The sequence below is a fragment of the Ptychodera flava genome, chromosome 18 (genome assembly GCF_041260155.1).
Source record: "Ptychodera flava strain L36383 chromosome 18, AS_Pfla_20210202, whole genome shotgun sequence".
NCBI classification, from domain to species: domain Eukaryota; kingdom Metazoa; phylum Hemichordata; class Enteropneusta; family Ptychoderidae; genus Ptychodera; species Ptychodera flava.
The window spans coordinates 35,813,401-35,838,672 of record NC_091945.1 but is presented as its reverse complement, the minus strand read 5'-3'; the positions used below and the strand labels follow the sequence as shown (position 1 = coordinate 35,838,672).

Below are 25,272 nucleotides of genomic sequence, written 5' to 3'. Positions count from 1 at the left end.
GGCTTCTTTCAGGGGGTTAACACACGACCGATATATCATGATTGACGCAAACTCAAAAGAAAGGACAGGCGACATTTGAAGGCCGGTAGAAGCGTCGAAGGAAAAAAGTAAGTTTAATGTGAGTATTTGTAATGACATCTTGGCTTTAAGATGACTTCATGAAAGCAATATTGTAGTTCAGAAACAGCTGCAATAATAGTGGGAGTAACACCCCCGGGATAATTGCTGGCATGCTGCCACTGGGTCAGAAGCGTGCTTTGGACGATTCGCCGGCCGGCAACTTACACTCGTGGCCATAGGAACGGCTTCTGATTTCGATTTCGTGGTCGCGTATAGTGGTCACGGGTGTCATCCATAGCTTGGGAAGCCTCTCTGCAGGTATATTTTTCTGACTTTCATGGAATGAAAATATGTTTTCCGAATGCTTGTGCGTTCGTCTTCCCTACTGGCATATGCATCTTAGTTTTTTAGCAGCTGTTCCAATATGGCGGACTTCGATGAACGCGCGGCACTAGGTATCGATTTTGTGAGAACAAGTAATGCAGTACTTGCTATGCATTCCTCCCAGCTGTAACCGTGCTGAAGTATCTGAAATGTATTGGGTAACATAGCCGCATTCTTTTGGTTTTTTTGACGCGCCTTCCTTTTTAACGGTAGAACGTGACGTTTCAAGGTCGCATTACAAAATCATACTCGTCAAGAAAACAATCAAGTGTAAAGTGAGGGAGCGCTTTGTTTGACAAACTATCATCAACTTGTGTCATGTGATGCTGGCTATTTGTCAACAAATTTGTCAGTCAAATTAACTGTGGAGGCTGTTGATGCACAAACCCTAGAGAAGTAGGGATTATATGGTTGATAGTTGTCGAGGGTAGGAAAGAGTCTAGCAGGACAACTGGGAACTAATGCCCTTGGTAAATATTAGCCATAGATAAATGATAAATTCTGATAAATATACGTCAATCTTACACGTGCCATTCTTCGCCGTGTGTGACTTTTTCAGTTTCTTATTGAATGTAGAGGGGAAGACCCTATACTGTCTTTGGTTTCTCAGGAGTGAGAACAAAAATGTTTATTACTAGATTGTTCATGTCGCAAGGCAATTACAGAGAGAGAGAGAGTAGTCACAGTGACTAAAATGCTTTGTTGCATGGATTATGGGGAGATGAGGAAATAATATAATAATTGATAATATTACTGAACTGAAAGGCAGAAGGCCACTTTTTTCAAGGTTCATTTGTTCACTAAGGTTTACTCAACAGGTGGAACAGCTTATTTTAGAGAATTTAATTCACAATGCCTCAGTCAATTAGTTTCATTAGTCTAAGGAATGTTTGAATACGTTAATTACTTAATGTTCCTCTATAACCCACACATTCTTTCACATGATTTTTGCTCATTGATGGATATAGCTTCTAAACATGTACACTATTCCAAGAAATAATATTATAGTGTTGTGAAACTTTAAAATGCCTTAACCTCACTCAGTTGAGTTATATGTTAGATCCCTCAGTGGCAACACCCAACAGTACAGTTTGCAGTCAGAACCGTAGAGAAGGATAAGAGAAAAGGGATGATACAGTTACATTTTGTAATGTGTTTACCAGATACTAACCTTGAGGCCTATCAAACCACTCAAGGATCTCAGAGTTCAATCTTATACGTTTTACTTGACTTTGTGATATTTCTACATACTAAGCATGTTGATGGAAAGTCTTTCTATGGTTCAAGGCATTGTTGACACTAAGGACTTGGCAAAAACTTGATTTGTATGTCATGTGAAAATGACGTTTTTTGAATTATTGAAAATTGTCAAACCATACCGTGCTGGGTACCGTACGTTTTGAGTTCGAACCCTGTTCAAATCACCGTATTCGATAATTCAAAAAATGTCACTTTCACATGACATACAAATCAAGCTTTTGCCAAGTCCTTAAAAAGTCACGAATATTAATGATGTATATTGAGTCATAATATAGATAAGAATCAAGCCTTGTGTTGCATGCAGGTAATGATCTGAAAGTGAACACCCACCAACAGTACTTTCTATGCACAGTGATATTTGAAGCATAGAAGACACAAAAATTGACACAGGGTGACCTACGAATTTACCACCCACATGATAGTTCATTTAATGATGGAGTTAGACCATGTTTCAATAATGACCATATTTCAAGTTGTCACATTCTTGTACTTCTATAGTACCTGGTACTGTCCTCTAACAATAAGCATGTAAGTTAAAACTCTAACTTGACAATTTTTCAGTTGGTCGACATTTGGAAGCTGAGTTTGGATTCACTTTAATTTTCTTTGGCTATAGCTGCATGAGTATTGCTTGTTACACAAGTGGAATTTGATATATCACGGTGTCATTTTTCAGTCTCTATGACATGAAAATTACTCCGTGTGTAGATAGAGAGCAATTGTTGTGTTTTTGTTTGCACTGGAGTAAGTTAAGGATTTGCTTTTTTCATTACCCATGTTTCTATAGAAAATATATTTTTTCAAAGGAGGCTAAACCTTTCATAGAGACTTTAGACATTTGTCTTTTTAGGTCTTTATAAGCTAAAGACTGATAAAAAATACTTCATGTTGCGGTACTGATAGTATAAGTACAGAGTTCATGTCAAAATAAACTTGGAAAAAGTTGGTGAAGTAGGAATTTTCAAATTAATATTCAGACAATATTAAAAAGACTGTGAAACACATTCAGGTCCATTACATACTATAGCAAGAATAAACTACAATAATCCTTGACTTTGATTACACATTTATTCATGAATGGTACAACTAATTTATCAAAATATCTCTGGCTTTGCACCTAAAGCAAATGACTCTCAGAGTCGCAATATGTATCCAGACAATGTTATATTTTTACCTTTATCATATTTAGGCCAAAGGTCCAAAGATGCAATTTTACTTGCAAGTCAATACTTTGAAAAGGAGGGGAGGCGGTGGCTCATTTCTATGCTATCTGCATACAAAGGAACAATCACTGTGTTTGAACAAACAAAATTTATGGGACAGAGATTCAGTAGAAGAAACTTTTTCTGACAACATACAACAGGATCGTGTAGAGTTGCACATATTTGCAACATGTCACCATGCTTGTTCTACCAGCTATGGATTTAATGATCCATAAACTAATGTGATATTTCATATGAGTGAACAACAGTTTAGAAATGCAAGTAAACAGTTCTGCAAAATCCGGGACAATGAATTTTGCTAAGAGCCAGAGATTAGTCATACCAGGGTTGTTACATTGTCAACAAGGAGTGCTTACATATCTCTATCATTGAGCTCTGTACACTAAATCACTTCATATATGTGAAATTTTCAAATTCACCAATCTGTCAAATGCATGTCCTCTAAACTGCAATAAAGCATGATGCATCAGTTCTGTGAGTTAATTTCAATGTTAATATAGACTGTTTGGCAGATGAATTATTTTTTAATTTGTCAAACAATAAAGTGAAAAGAGACAATTCTTTTAAGATTTGTAGTGTACAGGTAAATCATGAAGGCCAATCATTAGTTTGTGATCATTAACAAGACATTGTAAGGAAATGGAAGACATATTGAAATGGTAAAGCTAATGTGTACAAATTAATGACTAGGGACTTGTACGGTTTATGAATTTGTCCACTCAAAATTGTTTCCTGTTCTGTAGTCCCGTAGAAATGCAAAAGTGCAGTAAAACTCAGCAAACTGTCAATTTCTTATAGAAAATTAACATTTTCTTATCAGTACCCATGATTTTAATTCTCACTTAATGTTCTATGCTTTACAGGTTTCCTGTTTGAAAAGCACCAGCCATGTTTCGTCTCCTGTGTTCTGTCAACCATGTTGACAGCGTGGTAGCACCAACCTTCCGCAGGTTGTTGACAGGACAGAACAAACGTGGTCTACGGACCTACCTGCCTCGCTTCCAAGAAAAGAAGGCTGAAGAACCTCTGAAGGGCATCCCATACAACAACCTCACCATCGGTGTTCCAAAAGAGACATTTAAAAATGAACGCAGGGTGGCCATGTCACCTGCAGCAGTGAAAACTCTCACAAAAGCCGGCTTCAATGTTGTCATCGAAGATGGCGCTGGAAAGGAAGCTAAATTCTCAAATGCTGAGTATGAAGAAGCAGGAGCTGTCATCAAAAGTTTGGAAGAGACATTCAAATCTGACATAGTTCTCAAAGTCCGCTCACCAACCCTTGAAGAAGTTGATCTCTTGAAGGACAAGGCTCATCTTCTCAGTTTCATATATCCTGCACAAAATAAAGAACTAATTGACAAATTAGCCAGCAAAAATGCTACAGTGTTTGGAATGGACTGTGTACCTCGTATCAGTAGAGCTCAAGTGTTTGATGCACTTAGTTCAATGGCAAATATATCCGGCTACAAAGCTGTTGTAGAAGCGGCCAATGAATTTGGTAGATTTTTTACAGGTCAGATCACAGCTGCTGGTAAAGTTCCACCTGCAAAGGCATTAGTGTTGGGTGCTGGTGTTGCCGGGCTTGCATCAATTGGCACAGCAAAGAGTATGGGCGCCATCGTCAGGGCTTCAGATGTCAGATCCACTGTTAAGGAACAGATCCAGTCCATGGGAGCGGAGTTCTTGGAGGTCAGCATCAAGGAAGAAGGTGAGGGTGTTGGTGGCTATGCCAAAGAAATGTCCAAAGAGTTCCAAGAAGCACAGAAGGCAATGTATGCAAAGCAATGCAAAGATGTCGACATCGTTATCACAACAGCTTTGATCCCAGGAAAGAAGGCACCAATCTTGATCACCAAAGAGATGATTGAATCCATGAAAGATGGCTCTGTAGTTGTTGACTTGGCCGCTGAAGCAGGTGGGAACATTGAAACAATCAAACCAGGAGAGAAATATGTCTACAATGGTGTCTCGCACATAGGATACACCGATTACCCCAGTCGTCTACCTACTCAATCCAGCACACTTTATGCAAACAACATCTCCAAGTTGCTGATGTCTTTCACTCCAGAAAAGGTGAAAGGTCAGTATTACCTCGATTTAGAAGATGAGGTCACCAGGGGCTCAATGATTTTACATGAGGGGGAAATGATGTGGCCACCACCACCTCCAAAGGAACACACACCAGCCGGAATACAAGCAGCAGCAGAATCGGTAGCCGTTGTTGCACCACCCCCTGATCCATTCAACCTTACACTAAAGAGTTCTCTGTTATATTCATCTGGCCTCCTGTCTACAGTTGGTCTTGGCATGATTTCTCCCAATGAAGCTTTTGGTACAATGTCAACTACTTTTGCTCTGGCGGTAATCTGTGGTTATCACACTGTATGGGAAGTTACACCAGCTCTTCACTCTCCCCTGATGTCAGTGACCAACGCTATATCTGGTATCACCGCTGTCGGTGGAATGCTGTGTATGGGAGGTGGTGTGTTGCCACACACAGTCCCACAAGCACTAGCAGCAACTGCATGCTTCGTCTCATCAATCAACATCTTTGGTGGTTTCTTGGTCACACAGCGTATGTTGGATATGTTCCGCAGGCCGACTGATCCTCCAGAGTACAACTATCTGTATGGAGGTGCTGGAGCTGCCTTTTTGGCAGCGTACCTAGGCGCACACTTTGCAGGCTACCCAAATATTCACACTCTTGCTTACCTTGCCTCTTCATTGTGCTGTGTTGGTGCCCTCGGTGGATTGTCAATGCAGGCAACCAGCCGTAAAGGCAACGCCCTGGGTATTATTGGTGTGACTGGTGGTATGTTGACAACGTTAGTCCTGTTGAACTGCTCTCCTGAACTCTACATGCAGATGGCTGGCTGTATCACAGTGGGTGGTGTTATTGGTACCATTATCGCTAGGAAGATGGCTATTACAGATTTGCCCCAGCTTGTTGCAGCTTTCCACAGCTTTGTTGGTGCCGCGGCTGTCCTGACCTGTGTCTCCACCTACATGAGTGAATACACTCACTTTCCTGAAGATCCTGCTGCAGCCATCACGAAAGCTTTCCTGTTCCTGGGTACATACATCGGTGGTGTCACATTCACAGGTTCTCTAGTGGCATTCGGAAAACTACAAGGCTTGCTGAAGTCCGATCCACTTCTTCTACCTGGTCGCAATGTCTTGAATGCGGGAATGTTGCTGGCTAACGTTGGCGCTATGGCATGGTACATGACTGATCCAGGATACACAATTGATATGGCAATGCTGGGAACAACAACTGCACTCTCTTGTGTCATGGGTGTCACACTGACTGCAGCCATTGGTGGTGCTGATATGCCTGTTGTCATTACCGTACTGAACAGCTACAGTGGTTGGGCACTCTGTGCTGAGGGCTTCATGTTGAACAACCCACTCCTCACGGTTGTTGGTGCCTTGATTGGATCTTCTGGTGCTATCCTGTCCTACATCATGTGCGAAGCCATGAACCGTTCCCTGGCCAACGTAATCTTTGGTGGTTATGGTACCCGTTCAACCAAAGGTGGTAAAGCAAAGGAAATTACTGGTACACATACTGAAATCAATGTTGATCAAGCCGTTGATTTCATCAGCGATGCTAGAAATATCATCATCACTCCAGGGTATGGTCTGTGTGTTGCAAAGGCTCAGTATCCCATCGCAGAAATGGTCAAGAATTTGCGTGATCTAGGCAAGAATGTCAGATTCGGTATTCATCCAGTCGCTGGACGTATGCCTGGTCAACTGAACGTACTCCTTGCCGAAGCTGGTGTACCTTACGATAACGTGTTGGAGATGGATGAAATCAACGATGACTTCCCTGAAACTGATTTGGTGTTGGTGATTGGTGCAAATGACACAGTCAATTCAGCAGCAGAGGAGGATCCAAACTCGATCATTGCTGGAATGCCCGTCCTTCGTGTGTGGCAGTCAGGCCAGGTCATCGTGATGAAGAGAACCCTGGGTGTTGGCTATGCAGCTGTGGACAACCCCATCTTCTACAAACCAAACACAGCTATGTTACTTGGTGATGCCAAGAAATCCTGTGATGCTTTACTGGCCAAAGTGAATGAGAAATATGAACTGATATGAGAATGACACTCTGAAATACTGTACAAAGGATATGTAGTTACCGTTGTGTGTTACCATATGGTGTGTAAATTTGACTCCAGAATCTGAATGCTTAAGTTTCTTTGCATTGAATTAAATGCCCCTGTGTGCTCTATTTAACTCCCTTTTCAAGAAACATTTCAGAACTTTGGAAAAGTTATTTTCACTTCTGTCTTCTATTGTGACTGCTAAATGTGTAGGCAAAAATTTGCCAAACAAAACCTCTCTCCTTTTGATTTATAGTATATATTGTCACATTGAAATTTGCCCAATTAAAAACTTTCATGACAAGTACATGTAAGTTTCACAATGTGCAGTTTGTTTATGATGCTAGCCCCTCCATAAAAAAACTTGCACATGTGCATTATTATAATTATTGCGTTGTTAAGCTAACTATTTTGTATAAAAGGCATTGATAAACACAGTTTCTCAGGGCTGTAGAGTATATTCATATGCAAAGCATTAATTCATCATATGACTCTTTTTTTCTATAATGAAAAGTGACCTTTGATAATTAGTATAAAATGTCTGCAAAGAATCTAACGGAATGATCATACAAAGAATTTTTGATGTAATTGCATGGGCAAGGAAAAAAATTGTGGAACATCCTTTGAAGAAACTTATCGAGAATCAGTGGAATTGCACTTGATCTTCCCTGTGTTTTTGATTATCAATCTAGGGTTCAAGACCAGAATGAGATCTCAAATGTGAATCCTGTACATGTAGCAATAACAATGTACGAGATGTGAGTGACCTGCAGTAATGTTTCAACTTTTACTAATTAGGAGATGGTAGCCTTCTTTGAAGTATTCAATTTCTTGAAAATATTCTACTCTTTGCTGAATGCTTTGTATGTTGAAAAGATCGTGATCAAAGTTTATGAAAACTTTCTCTTGCAGAGTCATCTTGTACATCAAGCATAAATTTTCAAAGCACATGAACTAATAGGATACTGAAGATTTTATTGTTTGTGACTCTGATAGATCAACTTGTGTAGTAAATACTATGCTTGACTCCTTTCTACCAACATAGGGTATCACAGCTGTATTATAAGAAACCAACATGGAACATTTAAACATGGATTCCAAGTTACTGTTGGTAAAAAAAGAAAAAAAATGGAAAACTGAATAGAGATACAGAAACTGAATTGCAACTTTCACCTGGCCAGGAAACATTATTTTTCTCATTTGGGTAAAGCTGTCTGAAATAATGGTTAAAATTGACTGTGTTTGCGTGAAGCCATCTGCATAAGAAACATTTCCTGTGCATTGTTAAAAAGCATAGAAGGCTTTATATGATGGATCGATCAGTCATGTTGAATATGTAGCATTCAACATTATAAGATTTTAAGTTTTTCTTTTAAGCTAGCTGTGTAGCAGTGTTTCTTTTGTGTGATGTAGAGGAAAACTGGTGTTTTCAAAACCTGCAGTGTGAGATATCAATAATATTTTATGCAACAGATTGTGTAATACAATGTATAAGACTACAAGAAGTTTATTACAAGATAAGAGCATGTAATATTTGAACATCGTGATGCAAACTAACAAAACTGTATCTGTCAGGGATAGGTGAATTCAATAAAAATGAAGAAAAAGTGTCTATTTATCCAGAATTGTGTCGGGTTTCTGTGATTGATGTGTGTAGCAGAGTAGGAAATGCCTGCATAAAGCAAACTTTAAGCCATGCAAGGACTAGCTCAGTTGACAAGTGGAAATAATTATCATTGATTTTGGTTTGTTGCGGTCAGAGATGAGGTATATAGTGTACTAGATATCATTTAAGGCAGGTACTATTTTACATGGACAGGCAACTTGTTAAAGTTCATCTGCCTGGATGTCTTGTGCTGTTCCAAGGATTTCCTACTCTTCTATAGTGAACAAGAATGTAGGGATTTTTGCCTAAAAAATCGCAGCAAGCAAAATTATGGAAGAATTGTATTACTATCAAGCTGGTATGTGAATACTTGCAAAAGTAGGTTTTGAAACAATAGCTTGATAAGATCGAAATTTTTTAGTGTCGGTGTGGACATTGGCAAAACGTATTGCTGAGAAATTGCCAGGTTTGTGGACGAACAAACAGAATGTTGTCATATGTTCGTATCAAGTTTGTATGATTTATTGGCTTGGGTGGTAGATTATCTTACAAAGTATAGTAAACAAAAATCCATGCTTTGTGTGATACATTACTAATGAAAAGCCAATTGTGTATCCTACATGAATGCCAATTTGCATTTAAATTTTCTCAACATCTGAAAATCAAAAGTGCAAAGAGTTTAATTTTCAAGATGAGGAAAGTCATTGTTGTAGGTGCCTCAATATTCCTGGATGATGTACAAAGGTGATTTTCCTTTTTTTCATGGGAGCAAACCACTCAAAACTTATGACAGGAAAAATTGACCATCAACATTGAAAATTCCATGTAAACATGTACGGTAAATAAAAATATGGTAGAAGGTGTGAAAGATTGATATATTCTGCTACAATCTTACATGAAGAAGGGGATTGAGTTGCATCTCCAGTAATTTCTCCTGGCTTAAAGATTGCAGTGTCTTCAAGAACAAACTTCCCACTCTTTAAAGGTTATCTACAATTTCAAAAAAAAATGAATCATTTGAAAATTTCAAGTCCATTATAGCGGATCGAAGTGTTACCTGAAGCCATCAAAACTGACTGACGTTTTTTTTAATCATATTGACAAGAATTCATAGTGTTCATTCTGAAAGCCATAAACCAAAAAAGCATTTTTTAAAAACCCTCTGATGTACAGGGATAGTCATTAGACCGCCCTCTAACAGTAAATCATGAAAGACAAATATTGTTTGTGCTTGAGGGCGCTACACATTTTCAGAGAGCGTATTTGTATGTGAGGTCTGTTGTGGGTCAAGCTCACTTTGTTATTAGCGCTTGTCATTTATTTCTTTCATATATCCTAACACATAACAAATACTTCAGAGAGGATGTGGGCGAAACTTTAGAAAATTTCCTCTAATTTTTTCAGTAACCCCTATCTGAATATAATTTCAAGTAACTCCACTTTTCCACCTCAAAATAATGTTTTCCTTCACCTTTTTAAATACAGCGCTTGTCTTTTTAGTTTTGAGTTTTAGTGTTTGGCACACACTGATTTCTTTACTGTGAAGTACAAGCTGTTTTACTCTAACACACAACATCAAAGAATGTGTCGATTGCTGATGGTCTTTTATCGTACAAAATAAATACTCTGTAGCAGAACTTCTACATCTTGAAAAAGTAATTTTCCAAAACTTAGACAAAATAAAATATGTCTGTATGATGACGTTTGACCAACGGCTATCTACACAAACTTATTTTGACGAATAGCACCTTAGGTCTACATGAAAGATATCGGTCACTGTGCATACTGAACGTTTGGTATGATTAAGAGAAAAAGCCTGGTCCCCAGAATTGCAGAAAGCACTCAATCTCTAGAAAGCATTTTTTATATGACCAAAATTACACTGAGTGGCCTAGTTCTTCAGAAAGTCTGTATAATCTAGTCTAAAAGTAATGTTTCAAACTAAGATATCAATTATGACCCAGTGCTGATATTATTATAAGAAAAAGCATATATGCAACTATAACTTTTCAACTCTCTGCCGCACTGTAAAAGTCTGAAAATGTTAATTATGCACCATATGATTATGATTTTCACAAATACACACAAACATGATCATGGCACTGAATCAAAGTGAAATAATATAGCAATTTCATGCAGCATAAAAAGCAATATTAAAATCTCATTTTTATACAAATATTTTCTGTTTCACTGCATCTTTCAGTCATAGCATGGACCATGGTCACTCCATCGACTGATGTAGTTTGAACGAAAAGGAGTCCAGCATTGTTTTGATCTGTTCACAGAACCAACACGGATTGTTGTTTGGACAGTAAATTAGCTCATTACCCAGCAAGTTCACAAATGATACTGAGACTTTGCTCTGTAATTAGCAAGGCACTTGTTTAATTCAACTCAAACTTGAAATCTGATCTAGCTTCACTAACTTCATGAGTGGCTGAAGTTGAAACACAGCCACTGCAGTGATAGCATAAACCAATATGAAAGTATAATTTTAATATCAAACCAAACTCCAACTTCCAATCACTTGCCTAAAAGTCAACTTACCGATATATCCAAAGAAATTGTAAAGGAAGAAAAAATAAAGAAAAGATTTACATTCTCACTATCTCAAGAAGCTGCCATTGCTTGATCAAATTGATACTGATAGACAACCAAGCCAAAAGACAGAAAACCTCAGCAACTATTCCGCAACTATACACAGTATGTTATATCGCTGCATCAAATCAAACAGATTACACAATCCCTGGATAAGCGACATTTTGGTGAAATTTCCACATGAATCGTATCTTGAAATAAAACGGTGTTTTGGTTTCATCACATAGGGCTTCTTTGTGTACGTAAATCATGAACTGAAACTTTCATCCAAATGGAGCTGGCTAGGCTGTTTGCTTCGTTTGTGAGTAATCTGACATTATTGACACTTTATTTGTGGTAGTTTGAATGAATGGGACATTTTTTTAGGACTGTGTAATTTTCTGTGCACTTTAGCGCAAATTTTGATCTAACATATTTAGAGGAAGGCCTAAAATCAGATGGTATGTTGATGACCCTAGATGTAAACAGATTATTATTATCATTATTATTAGACCTTATTTAATCTTGATAAACTGTTGAGCCAGTGACTCTTCTCACACACTGTCGAGAAATCATTGAAATACAATATATACATTAAAAATTGCACACATCGATGAAGAAATGAAAGGAAAAAAATACAATAGGTACAAAAACGGACAAAAACCAACATTACACCACTGAAAATCTGTATCACACAAAAAATTATATTTACATTTGCCTTTAAAAGCCTGCAATGAGGAACATGTGACTTTAGGTCAACCGGTAAACTTCCATATTTTTACACCACGGTGAAGTGAAATTTTCTTAAAAAACTTGTTCTATGTTTTGGAATGTATAAATCTTCCCTGGCAGCAGATCTAGTATTCTGACTGAGAACATTATGTATATGGTACTTTTAAAAACATTCAAATAATCATTATCATTGAATCATTATATAAAACCCGCATATAAAAGCATATGCTGCTATAATTTGAAGAGTACCAGACCCTGATTAAGGTGAAAACAAATGATACTATGTTTTAGATGTTGTCAAACCTTTTGTGTATAATGGTAATATTCACTAAAACTTTTCATTTTAAAAACCACTTTCCTTGAATTTTCAGTTTCTTATTTTACAAAATATGCATGTCCATTAATTGGAAAAAGTTTGGTATACTCAATTTGCCTGAGTTTTCAGTACATGAATGGAATATCATACTTCTTAGGAAAATGTTACATGTCAAAACGAAATTAAAATGACTTCATTACCTTGAATTTCTTCCTATGAGACCACGAGAAATCCAGCAAATCATACAAAATAATTATACTTACTGTGAAAGACAGTTGTACTTTTTCCTTCTGTACAACTTAGCTTTCAGTCCTTTTTTCCTTTTTTGTTTATTTTATTTATTTGTCTTTATAAATTAGTCACTTGGTATACATAGATGGTCACCATGGAAACTGAAATTATCATGAATGGTGAGGTTTATACAGTTTTTCAAGCACTGAAGAAACCCAAGCAAGACACAGTCAAAGAAGTGTCCAGAACTTTGAAAGAATGTTTTCCAGTGTTGATTGAAGGTGCAGGCTGTGATCCAACTATCTACAAAAAAAACAAACAAAGGTCTATGACACTTATAGTAAAATGAATAGATTTGGTCAACACAAAAAGAAACATAAACTCGGTAATAAATTCTCTGTGAGCAAAAATATAACAGAAGAAAGAGAAGTGTTTGTTAGGGATGCACAGATGTTGTCTGAAAATTTAAAGCTGAAAAGAAAATTGACAGATATGGAAGCTAGCTGAGAGAGAAGACTTGGAAGAAACAGATGAGAGACTGGAAACCTGGTGTTATTGACACTATTTTTAGACAATACTCAAGACGATGAATATTATCATATTTTCTATACAGGACAGCATAGAAATGCTGGAATTGAGCATGTTTCGTGCTAGGGGTGGACTATTTGATATCCTGGGGGGAGGGTCTGGAAGATTTTTGAAAAAAATTCCCAGCAAATGTCAATGAAAAAAGTCGGCCAGAGAATGCTTGACATAAAAGGGTGGGAGAGTAGGGAAAAAAATGTACAAGGGATCATGCGAAAAAAAATAATGCTACCTGATCAATCTTCAGGGATCCCCTCCCCCCCAGGATATCAAATGGTCCACCCCTGGCCACAAAAAAAGGTTTGCCTAAAGTTTTATTGAGAGATTATATAATAGGTGAAATCCTTGCTATGAGAATGAACTTTCATTTTATTGCAATTTTTTCATGTTTTTGAACCATAACTCAAGTATCCCTGAACCTATTTTGTTCAATGTTGGTACACAGATAAAGGTACTATGGCATATATTATAATGCACGTCAATTTATTATGCGATATAATCCAATATGGCTGCCGGGCGCCATTTGTTGCAATTTTTTCATATTTTTGAACCATAACTCAACTATCCCTAGACAGATTTCATTCAAACTTGGCACACAGACATTGTATTGTAGTTTCACATATCTTACACATCATTAATGAAATAAATGTAACTATTGATCTTGCCATGGAAAACACCAACAGCCATAATTTACCTCCCAAGTACACACAAACATGACCCCCCCCCCCCCTGACCACTATCATGTGATTTCCCAACATTTAACAAATTCACCCCTCTCCCCTGTAATGAAGCTAGGAGGTGTCATGATTATAGCTGAAAATTTTGTAATATTTCAGACGATAATAACATGTGAAATTCTTTGTGATAATATTTTTACAATTCCCAATGGTAACACTATGTAACAATCTGTATTGTTAAAATGTTACAGTTTTTTAGGCCTTATAACCTTTTCATTCCCTGTACCATTATGCAAGAGACAGCTGTTGTATGATGATGTACCAGATACATGTTTGATGGATTGTCTGAAATTCTCATTATAACGATTAATGGTGTTGCATTTTGCTACAGAGACATTACAGCCTCCAGTACAACCATTCAGTGGATGGTAGCTTTGTTGGGAAATTTTGTTTGAAATTTTTACATTTTTCCCTTGTTTTGTTGTCATAGGTTATATTTTGCACACATAATACAACTGTTTCCATGGGATTTTACACCGTGAACAACAATTGTTAAAACTGTATCAAATAACCATTTCGTTGCTGTGTAAAAAATGTCTGAGAATATGTTACTTGTTTGCCCTTTCCAATATTCATTTTCCTACAAAAATCTTGTTCGCTTCTGTTGAATGGTAAATGTCATGGCAAGACCATACGCTGCATGGACAGTGAGAGTTTTTTATTGTTGATGATAAAGATACAGGTATTCAAAAGAGAGACCAAATGTAGTTTTACTGATGATTCATAAACAATTATCAGCGAAAAGTGATTAATATCAGTGTCCTTGAGTGTTTTTCAAAATCTAAATGCCATGTTTTGCCTGAATTCATGGCGGTACATTTGTAATTTACATGTGTTAGATACATCATGGTAATGTTTTCATATATCACTTTCATACAACTTTGATGCACTAAGTTGAAACTACACAGCAAGTGCATTAGATCCTGAACAAAAGAATAAAGGGGATCTTCAACTATATAATTTATTCTGCAAAGTTATATTCTTCTTTTATATAAATTCTTCCCATATCTTTATGTGTCAACAATTATCAGCCAGCCTATAGTAAAGCAAATATAGAATTGATTCATATGAAATTCAATGTTTGCCAATCAGATAAAAAAATACATCTCCAAATTGTTTTGAGTAATACTATATAATTGTCAAAGAAAAGCAATAACTAAATAGAGTCAATTTTAGTGGCTTTCAGAAAGCCCTTTGTTCTGACTGAGTACAAACCTCTTTCATCCAAATCATATGAAAAGAAGTTCATAAATAACAGCAATTAAATTGATGACGGTATCTGTATCAGAAAAATTTGTATGTGAATATGCTTGGAATAAATGCCATGACTGGAACTGAGACTTACTGACTTGAACACAGACAATTTAGAGTCTAAAACACAACCTTATTTTCACAATTAAGTCTTCAAAAACCCACAAAACTGCCAGTGTTGTAGTCAGCTTAAATGATGAAATGTGCAATGTTTTTATCATGAGGCTGAACAAAAAAAATTGTGTTCTTCCGATAACCTGACCTACCCTATTTTGTACCTGCCGACCCTAAACTTTTTAGAGCTACGTAAACACAGAAGTAAAAAACAGAAAGAAAAACCCCATAAAATCACATGTTTGTTACCTGGCACTTGATGTTTGCTTGAACGAGGATGTCTTTTATGTTTTTATTCCTTTTATAGGTATGATACGTTTTTCTTGAAATGGTCTGGCCAGTGTTTGACTGCCCTGAACCCCTGAAAAATGCATATTCAAAATAAAAATATTTTGGAAAAAAAATTCCTACCCTTTTTTTGAAAACCATGTTATCAGAACAGCACAATTTACTTTTTTTGGCCTGATAATAAAAGGGACCATTGGTGAATAGTTTCTGAATAAAATGATTTAACCCTTTTAAACTCTCTGTTGACAACAGAAAATGACAGCTGCCAGGAATATTTCCAGAGTCAGATTACATAAACACTTTGCCTTTCATTTCTATAAAATGATGAATACATCAATTATGAAAAAAAATTGTTTATTATTGATAAAAACATTGTATTCTCAAACATAATAATTGGATACTTGAATGAGTGACCCTGATGTTGTTTAGGATCTCCATGTGAAATGGAAACTTGTATGATTGTCCATCACACAAATTTGACTTAAAAGTTTACAAAATTAATTAAATCAGAATGAAGTCTAATTCCTTCAAATTTATAAACCAAAGTTGAAATTAAAAGTTGTAAATTGAAAATTAGAAAAACTCTCAATAATATGCAAATTTTGTCATCATTTGAATGCTGACTTTGGTAACCCCAACAAATCAAATATTAAAGCTATGTGAGAAGCAGTTTCAGAGGAGATTTTTGAATGAAAATGACAATGAAAAGTTTAATATATTACGGAAAAATATTGATATTTATGTTTATTTGGATAATTCTGAATGAGGACATCCTGTGAAATAAAGTGTATCAAGTTTTGAGCAATAACACTTATGATTCATAAGTGGAAGTTTCAACTGTCCAAACAGTTGACAGAAGCCAGGCAGATTTTGGTCCATAAATAAGACACCAAGAGACAACTGTAAAGCGCCACTACAATTACATCAGAGCTACTGAAGACGACTGGAATTGATTTGAAATTACATGATAAACAAGCATGCATGACAGGTCAATGGAACATATGAATTTAGACATTAATTCACAAGAATTATCTACGAACAAAAAAGTGAGTGGCAGACTACACTTGTAAAAGTAGTTTAAGAGTGCAAGATATTTCAATCAAAATGGGTAGAAAAGTTTACAGAGTTATAAGTTATATGATTATGTTACATTTTATATTATAGTTACCATAGGTAAATTATAAAATTATCATGTTGACAACAAATGAGTTCATCTCAAACCACTCTTGAATATGCTACGAGTGGTATTTTCATGAATAATGAGGATATCAGAATGGATGCATTACTTGATCAACAAACCAAATTTGAAATGTATAAGTCATTTTGTAAGGTATTATGAATAACTTGGTTCCAAAAACTATTTGTGTATTTTCATCATCAGTTAAAGGGCCATTATTTGTAACTTTTGACCATTTTTTACCCCGGAAAATTCCATGTTGGAGGCTCATATTTGTTGCAAAATGTTGTTTAACGAAGAAACAAACATGATTAGTGATGTTATAGCCACATAAAACTGCTAATTTTTGTCCAAACGTGTTGCCCTTCCGAGCTCGTTTGTTGACGTCTGGCATGCTCAGCGTGCTGGGGAGAACGCGGATATGGTGACGCCGCGATCATTTATTTATTTATTGCGGGATCAGAACAACATTGCGTCGTGGATTGCCAGACATCTGGCTACGCAACGTGTTCGGACAATGGACTACGACGTAAGTACCGGGCATAAGTAATGAATATTTATTTTTAAATTGCTGTAAATGGCTCGCGCAGGTGCAGAAGAATGCCTACGTTGGAATCCGCGTGTCAACAGAGTTTGTATTTCTGTCCGGACAAAAATTGAAATTTTCGTTGTAAAATTACATGTTATTTAGTTGTCGGGCACGTACTGTTTCCGAATAATATGCGATTCTCTGTTATTTGACAGACTCTTCAACATGAGCCAGTGATCATTTCAATCAAAACTAACGGAAAAAACGCCAGAAGATACAGCTAATGGAACTTTAAGGAGGCGCTGCACCCAACACACTTTATTTTCCTCAAAGTCAGTTTTTTGCAAATATTCATTAAACTTTACTTAATTTGTTAACGAAAGATTAAAATATTGGTTGGGTTCATCTTTTAGCTTGTCAAGCAGTCATAAGTTACTTGATAAAGAAGTGCTAATTTATGCAAATGTATGCAAATCACCAAATTCTCCAAATTTCAAGATTTCCAAAGAATTTAATTCCACTCTAGCCGGGTCAAAATGTCTGAAATTTTCACATTATGTTCTTTAAATGCTATATAACAAAAGACTTTTTTTTTGGCAATAAAGTTCTTACATTTTGAATAAGAGGCATTTTAATTTTGCTAATGATTTTAATCACTTTTTTTGAGTGTCAGTTTTTCAACCCATGCCATTTTAGAATGAGGATAGATAATGCAAAATAAAATAGTTGTTTTTTCTACATATACTCTTCTTTCAAGTGAAATATAACATTTCAGAAAATAGTGTTAAGTTTTTGACTTAAATTAATTTTTATCATTAATACCAAAATTGATGTTTTTTACCCCTAATATACACCCTCTTCATCCTTTGAGTAAACTATTGCTACCATACTAAACTTCAGAATCTCTGCTTTTTGAAAATATATAGTATGTGGGGGTTTCTTTGTCATCTTTGATGAGAAATATAGTTTTAAAAAAACATGTTCCCAACATGCAGCTCCACCTTAAATCAGATATAGGTTATTGCCAGGAATCTACAAACAAAATTTAAAAGCTAAACCCATTTTCAAGATATGACATTTTGACCAAAACTTTAAGGAAAGTACTCTGCCAATAAATAAATAAATAAACAAATAAATGAATAATTATATATATATATATATATATATATATATATATATATATATATATATATAAATCAAGTACACCGTGACAAATATCAATCTTTTGGGTTTCATGAATGAAAAAGTAGATTATATTTTTTATTCAAAAATGTATAATTGTCAAAGAAGTCAAACTACTATAATATGCTGGTATATAATTCAATTTTGTGTTGACAAATTCAGATTTTACGGGCTTTGATTGAGAAGTATGAAGTTTGCAATTTTATCTTGTCAAAGGTTGTGAAGGTAAGTGCTGCTGAAAATGCCATAAAAAGAAGAGAATATTTACCACAGAAAAAACACTAGAGGTACGGTTGCTTGGCAGGTCCCAATCGTGTGTTGGAGTGTATGCCAAGCCAGTGACCACCCAACAATATCGGGTATCTTCGGTGATTTCCGGAGAGTCTGAAGTTACAGTATAGGTTGAAAGGTCAAGGAAGTCACGTGACCAGTTTGATTTGCTGCAATCTGTGATGTGAAGGCCATGATAGGGTTCAAGCTGAAAATGTAGGAAATTTAGTAGTTGTCCGCCGTGTATGCCGTTCAGATCAATTGCTTAGGTGAGCGGAAGTTAGAAGAACGCCCAGATAACTTTATCCGTAGAAAGTACCGTTATCAAGCAAGCTGGAGGTTAGATTGTGATGTGTTCCCATTGCTCGGTAAGTCCGATTGTCGTTTTATCACGATGCTGTTGCTGAAATTCTGAGTCATGGCACTTACATGCTAATGTCAGAGGGGATAGGGACATCGTTTTCATTTGTCTTTGCCGTTTCGACTTTCTTGATCACCTTACCCGGTAGAAGTTAATTTTCAAATACAAGAAATGTATATCCCCCTCGCGAAGATGTCGGTTGTAGAACTCTTATCTTTTGACCCGTCTAGTTTTGTTGACGTTCGTGTAGTGGGTTGGTTTACACGGTGTTGCCGGCGCGAGTAAATCTTTATATACCAGACTGTCTTTGATTTGCCGACATAGCTACATGTAGACTGAGCTCAACGTCGTCGGCAGTAATCAAGAATGTACAACAAAGAATACGATTCGTACACGAGTCCGCACCAAAGGTAAATTTCCACTGACATTAGTAAGCTGTACAGAATGTTTTGTACAGGACAAAGGGGGCTGTGCAGACTGGCTTTGTGTGAGTAGAATTGCAAAATCAATGTACGGGTGATGTCAGTTTTAAAAGACCTGTCGGCTCACTGAAACGATTAAAATTGAATGTATAATTAATACGGCTTTGTCTACTCTAAAGACAAGAACACACTGTTCAATAATATTCTCAAATTTACCAACCGGCAAACTGCGAAAATAGGGTTTCTCTGCATTTTAGACGTCCATTTTGTATGTAGACACTGTAAAGAGATACGGTCAGACTTCCTGTGAAGCGACTGAATGACTGAGTGAGGTCATTATAAGCAAGCGTGAGATGAAAATCTCAAGGATAAGCTGAAGCAAAATGTCACATAAAGTGAATAGAGGCATATGCTTGCTTTATACGGGAATTGTCTTGGCATTTATGTCTTGGTCTGTAATAGGAGTATCATATGTAATCTTTGAATGAAAATTATTATCATTCTGTCAAGTGAAGCATACACCCACGGTGATTTGTGATTGCATCCACCATGAATAGAGAAGGCTTTTCTACCTTTCTAAATTTAAGTAAACAATCGGACAATCCTCTTTGCCTCTTGGGATCTTTTCCAAATGACGTGAATATTTAGGAACTTTGTGACTCTTACTGAAGAAACTAGATGGTCCATGGAGGTTTAAATTGCCAGGCGTGTTCTCATTATACTGTCTACTAAATACAGGCATTTCTATTCTGTTAGGCAGTTTCAATGGTATAGTGAGACAAACCCTGAAATGAAACATTGAAACTGGATCACTGCATGTCATTTAGTGGTAGACATATTGTTGTCATCAACAGTGACATAATTTACAGGTTCTTCAATTGAATGTAAAACTTATGTGTGAAATAACCAGGTCATGGCAATGAGGAATTGCCTACAAGTTACATTTCCTTTGTGGGTAGCACTTCCTGTTGACCAACTAAGTTTTGTCCTTCTGTTAGTGTATTTGAGGCAACTCCTTCATGTAAATTGTTGCTCCAATCCTTCATAGTTCACTATTTAATATAGCAGTCATTTGTTCCAGATGATCACATTGTATGTGAAAGGCTGATCAATCAGTAGTAACACATTATCAGATCTAAAATAATTCTGAGAATTGATATCGTGTTGTTGTTTATTATTGTGTGATGTGTTAGTACTAGTAGAGCTAGAATTCATGGTCCAGGTAAAACAGTAAGTATAGTGACCAAGAAATGAAATTAAACCTTTACTATTTTTAAGAAACTATCCTCATTGTATAAATGAAATAAAAAGCTTTGAAATGAAAAACTGAAGTGAAAGGAGTTCAGACATGTCTGCCACGATTTTGAATGCTCCTTTCAAATAGAATATCATAGACAATCATGATGTGTTACGGAGATTTGAGGGAAAGTTGTTATTGCTTGGTGTGCCATACCGGGTAATCCGATTTATAACAGCTTAAAATGGGCAACATCTGGAATTGTATCATATTTAAAGTATTCCATCTTACTGGGAAGAAGCTTGCTATGTCAGCCAGGAAGTTTCAACAGTTGTACTCTTGAAATAATGATTTATTGTTATTCATTAAAATGCATGTATATCCAAGTTTTTCTTCTTTTCCAGTGATTGAATTACACATGTCAAATTTAAATAGTTAAATATTATTTAATATTTCACAAGTCTGGCATTGTGATATAATATCAAGGGGAAAGATAATTAAAAAAACTGTAGCCAATGAAAAGTAATGTCCATTTGGTCCAAAAGTGTGAAAAAACATTACACAAAATTCATAAAAAATTGGTAAAAATTTTGGCACAAAATTTTAGCGGGAAAATTTACCGCACTCAAAGGGTTAAAATTATATACTAGTATAATGTATAATACGCCTCTTATTTTCAATCTGGATACAGCGGTGACTTTATTCTTGTAAAATCCTAAAATACAGGTACCAGCAACTAAAATGAATGGTTGATTACTGCGTGGTTAGACATCACTAGTAACAACACTACAGTTTTATACTCATGGGCATGTAGCTCAGTGACTCTAAGAGACAAAAATATATTGAAAATGAAAATCCATGGCTTGCTTGCATAAGATAAATCTTTTTTACCATACAGTTTTGGTCTATTATCTGTATAGGTATAGAATTTGTACTACGGTTAGATAGTGTTAAAATTCCATGAAGGTAGCTGTTGTGTTATGTGATGTGTTGAGATCAACCAGGATGCATAGCCCAGCAGTGTGTGGTTGGATGGTCACATCAGATCATGATGTACAGGTAGCATTAGCTCTGCATGGCAGGGCTGTGTGTTACCGGCGTTATACGGCCTCCCACCGGTAACACACAGCCCTGCCATGCAGAGCTACAGGTAGCATTGGATCTGTTCTTATCAATCTGCTTGTGTGACAGAGGAGCCTCAAAGCCTGGCACAATCAGATTTATGTTCAGCTCAAGATATCTCTGAAGCCACAGCCACTCACAGATATATATCGACCTACTTCAAGATTTTTAACAGAGTTCTGGTTTGTGAAATGGAAATCTTAGGTCTGTTTTACCAATCACATTTTAAGTGTAGCCAGCATGTCTATGACTTTTTCAAGTGTTTCTAATATATGAAGCATGGTGATGAAGTGTTTTGTATTCTGTGGCTGATGCTGAAATCGCCAATCAAGTCCAACAAATTATTTCAGGTCATCCCTAGACGCTGGCATTTCTCATTTTGAGAGACCATTGGGATTCAAAACCTTTCTAATTTTAGAAATGTCTACAATTTATCATGCTAAAAACAAGACAAGAAATATTTCTGACTCCTAATCAGTCTGTGTCTTTGAATATAATGTCTCAGTAATCAGTCACATTACAGTTGGTCTTTGACCCTATCTGTAAGGAAGACAAGTTTTAAACAACTTGGTGAAACAGTGTTTGCAAGGTATTTTGGCAAATATCAAGTCTGTATCTGACCCAGTACTATAACTGTAATGTGTGTTATGTCCTATGCAAACATCATGATATCATCTCTGCCGTCTCACAAACTTGTCTAAATTTGTCTAAAGCTAATTTTAACTAGTGAAATTGTGCAGTGAAACCCTTGATCACATGGTGTCAGATGAATTTTCTGGTGTCGTGTTGGTCTACAGTAAATGTGAAAAATGTAATTAACAGTGGAAATAGTAAAATTATTCTTTACTACTTGCAATCAATAATTAAATAAACATATAAGTATGTCTGTTCTTAAACATTTATATCACCTACACACACACACAAAGGATAGAGCCTGTTGTTGTCTGTCTATCAGCAAATATGTTATGCAATTTTCTAATGGCCAACTACCACATTAGAAATGCATTTGGCAGTCTATGTGATAAGATAGCTATTCTTCTGCAAGGATTAAGTCTTGTTGTTATCAGAATTATGTATCCGTTGTTATCATGGAAGACAACTGCAAAAAAAGCCTCCTTTTATCGATATTCAGAAGAGGTACAGTACATCCCTTTGTGCACTGCATTAGTGCTACTTGTCAAGGAAACCAACTATAAAGCGCAGCAGATGGAAGCTGCAGTGAAACTGTAATGCATATGGTTGACATGATAATGAATAGTTATCCTGATACACTTGAACATTACAAATTTATATGCTTGCCAGACATAATTTTGTGTTCTACACTGTTGGGGATTTTATATAGTGGTACACATGATTAACAGATCAGTTAAACTGCTCCAGGCTTGTACTAAAAATGTTGCATGTAGACAGATCCCATACAATGATGGATTGGCATCCCTGACAGTGCCACTGTGGTAGTGCACTTTCTTGTGTATTTGACACTTTGCTCAGTTCTGTGAGACGAGAAGAGAGATACATGGAATGCTAATGGCTGTCTTTGTTTCTTGGGAATTGAATTGCTGACTGAAATGTAGTTTGGAGACATCTGACCAGAGTGGATCTGCAACCAAGGGTAGACTGCATGGTTTGACATAAATGTGGGGGTAATATGTATATTTTGATTTTGAAAGATGTTGACTTAGGCAAGAGTTGTGGAAGCCATATTTCTTTGCATCAAGCAAATCACATCTGTCACTGACTCATTCAATTAGGAGTGATTGTAGTTGATTGAAGAATTTCATTACTATTTTCATGACAGCATGAAAGCCATTTTGTGAAGAGACAGCATCTATGTCAAATGTATCGATACAGACTTCCAGGGCGGTGTGGATTTCTGGTTATCAGGCAGACAGGAGTTAAGATTACCTGGATAATGCTTTTTTTTTACCTGGAAATTTTACAGCAGCAAGGCCGTAGTTTACATAGAAATCCTTTCATGTAAAGAAATAGCTAAATACATGGCAAGGTCCTGTAATAAATTGCCAGAGAGGCAGGGATGAATACAAATTGATTGATTATGTAAATTGATGAGTCAGATAATGAATGTTGAATGCAGTATTTGAGGAGAATGATCTGGAATGGGATGGCATCCCAATCAAAGGTGTTCTTACCTAGACTGTAGAAACATGAATTCATCTGTGTAATTTATGCATGTCTGAAATGTTGTAATGTATATTCATTTGTGATAGTGGCCAATTAATAGATGTTATGCTGTTTCCTCAGGAACTTTGAATCCATACACCAAGAAAATTCATACAATGATTGCTACAGGATTTGATGAAAAAGCTAAATTTCAGAAATCTGGATTACAATGGTTAATCTAAATTAATGGCCAAAAAGTATCTCAAGGACTAATGTGTACTTTGTTTCAGTATATTCAGACATCACCATCTTGTTGGGTATTCACAACAGCACAATACAATCCCATACATCACAGGTTTATATGCCAGGTGTACCATCATACCCTACAATGATGAAAAGCTTGCCAACTGCCATGCTAAGGTCTCCTACATCACTTCACTCTGTTTTGAAATATGTTGAAGGTCCTTACATTCAACCAGGGAGTCAAATTGCAGTGAAGGTGGATGCCTGATTGTGGAATATCAAAATTCATTTCTTATTATATCTTGTCAGTTAGATACACTCAGTGACAGATATATTGTTATGCTAAAACTGCTCAAACATTTCAAGATACAAATTTCATCATATAAAAACATGAATGTGTCATGTCATTATACAGTCTGTGAATTGAATAAATAAAAGCACATATAACAGAGTTGATTGTCCTTTGTGACTGTCACAAAGCAATCCAAAAAAGGTCCATGCAGTGCTATTCAAAGGGACAATTACTGAACAAACGAGAATCAATGAAATTGTAAATCTGTGTTTTCCTTTGTTTGTGACATGATGATTGCAGACTTTGCTACATAAACAGAATAGTTTGCATCAAAAATCACTTTGATAAATTCACATCCTCTGTGTTTCAGACAGGGACAAGCTTTGTTGGCTTTCTGTAACATAGTTTATATCATTCCATGGAGAGTGAAATGACTTTCCTTTTTGCCCAGGTACTATTTCTATTGTAAACTTTAATAAACAGTAGTAGAGCAGCCTTGGTATGCTCTTCAAAATAATGGGAGATTTTCAAGCAGAGATATGAACACGCACACGCATGAATGAGATAATAGGCTGTTAAGCTAGGATTAGTATTATGATGGTTGAAGTCTCCTGATTTAAGTTGCAGGTAGTGGATTGACTAGGTTGAATTGCATACATATTTGAGTTGAATATAAAAATATTTGAAATGTTGCTAATTACTAAAGCTGAAAGATCCATTGTCTGTCACCAAGAAGATATATTTATGTATAGAGCACAATATGTGTGTAATATCAGTATTGTAGAAAACGTTCATTGCCGGTACTCTGTTGTACATGTATTTGTACTGTAGTTAAAATTACAC

At 36.2% G+C, this 25,272-nt stretch overlaps 2 protein-coding genes across 4 annotated transcripts in view; both read left to right on the top strand.

Annotated features, from left to right (window-relative positions):
• LOC139117502 (NAD(P) transhydrogenase, mitochondrial-like) lies at nt 1-8,661 on the top strand. Of its 2 annotated transcripts, none has more exons than XM_070680666.1 (2): nt 1-107; nt 3,791-8,661. In XM_070680666.1, the coding sequence occupies exon 2, from the start codon at nt 3,816-3,818 to the stop codon at nt 7,029-7,031; it is 3,216 nt and encodes a 1,071-aa protein (XP_070536767.1). In that variant the 5' UTR covers nt 1-107; nt 3,791-3,815; the 3' UTR covers nt 7,032-8,661. The 2 variants fall into 2 exon arrangements, with proteins under 2 accessions (XP_070536767.1, XP_070536766.1); XM_070680665.1 differs by lacking the exon at nt 1-107 and adding an exon at nt 225-378.
• A 10,097-nt stretch (nt 8,662-18,758) lies between these two features.
• LOC139117497 (adenomatous polyposis coli protein-like) overlaps nt 18,759-25,272 on the top strand; it is a 90,882-nt gene continuing 84,368 nt past the window's right edge. Inside the window, exon 1 of one of the 2 annotated variants that reach the window (XM_070680654.1) lies at nt 18,759-18,999. The gene's annotated coding sequence lies outside the window, so the exon portion shown is untranslated. The remainder of the gene's footprint in view (nt 19,000-25,272) is intronic. The other variant, XM_070680658.1, reaches the window with a different exon arrangement.

Excerpts from the sequence above, each read along its gene's own strand:
- LOC139117502 (XM_070680666.1), top strand. The coding sequence starts at position 3,816 with ATGTTTCGTCTCCTGTGTTCTGTCAACCATGTTGACAGCGTGGTAGCA.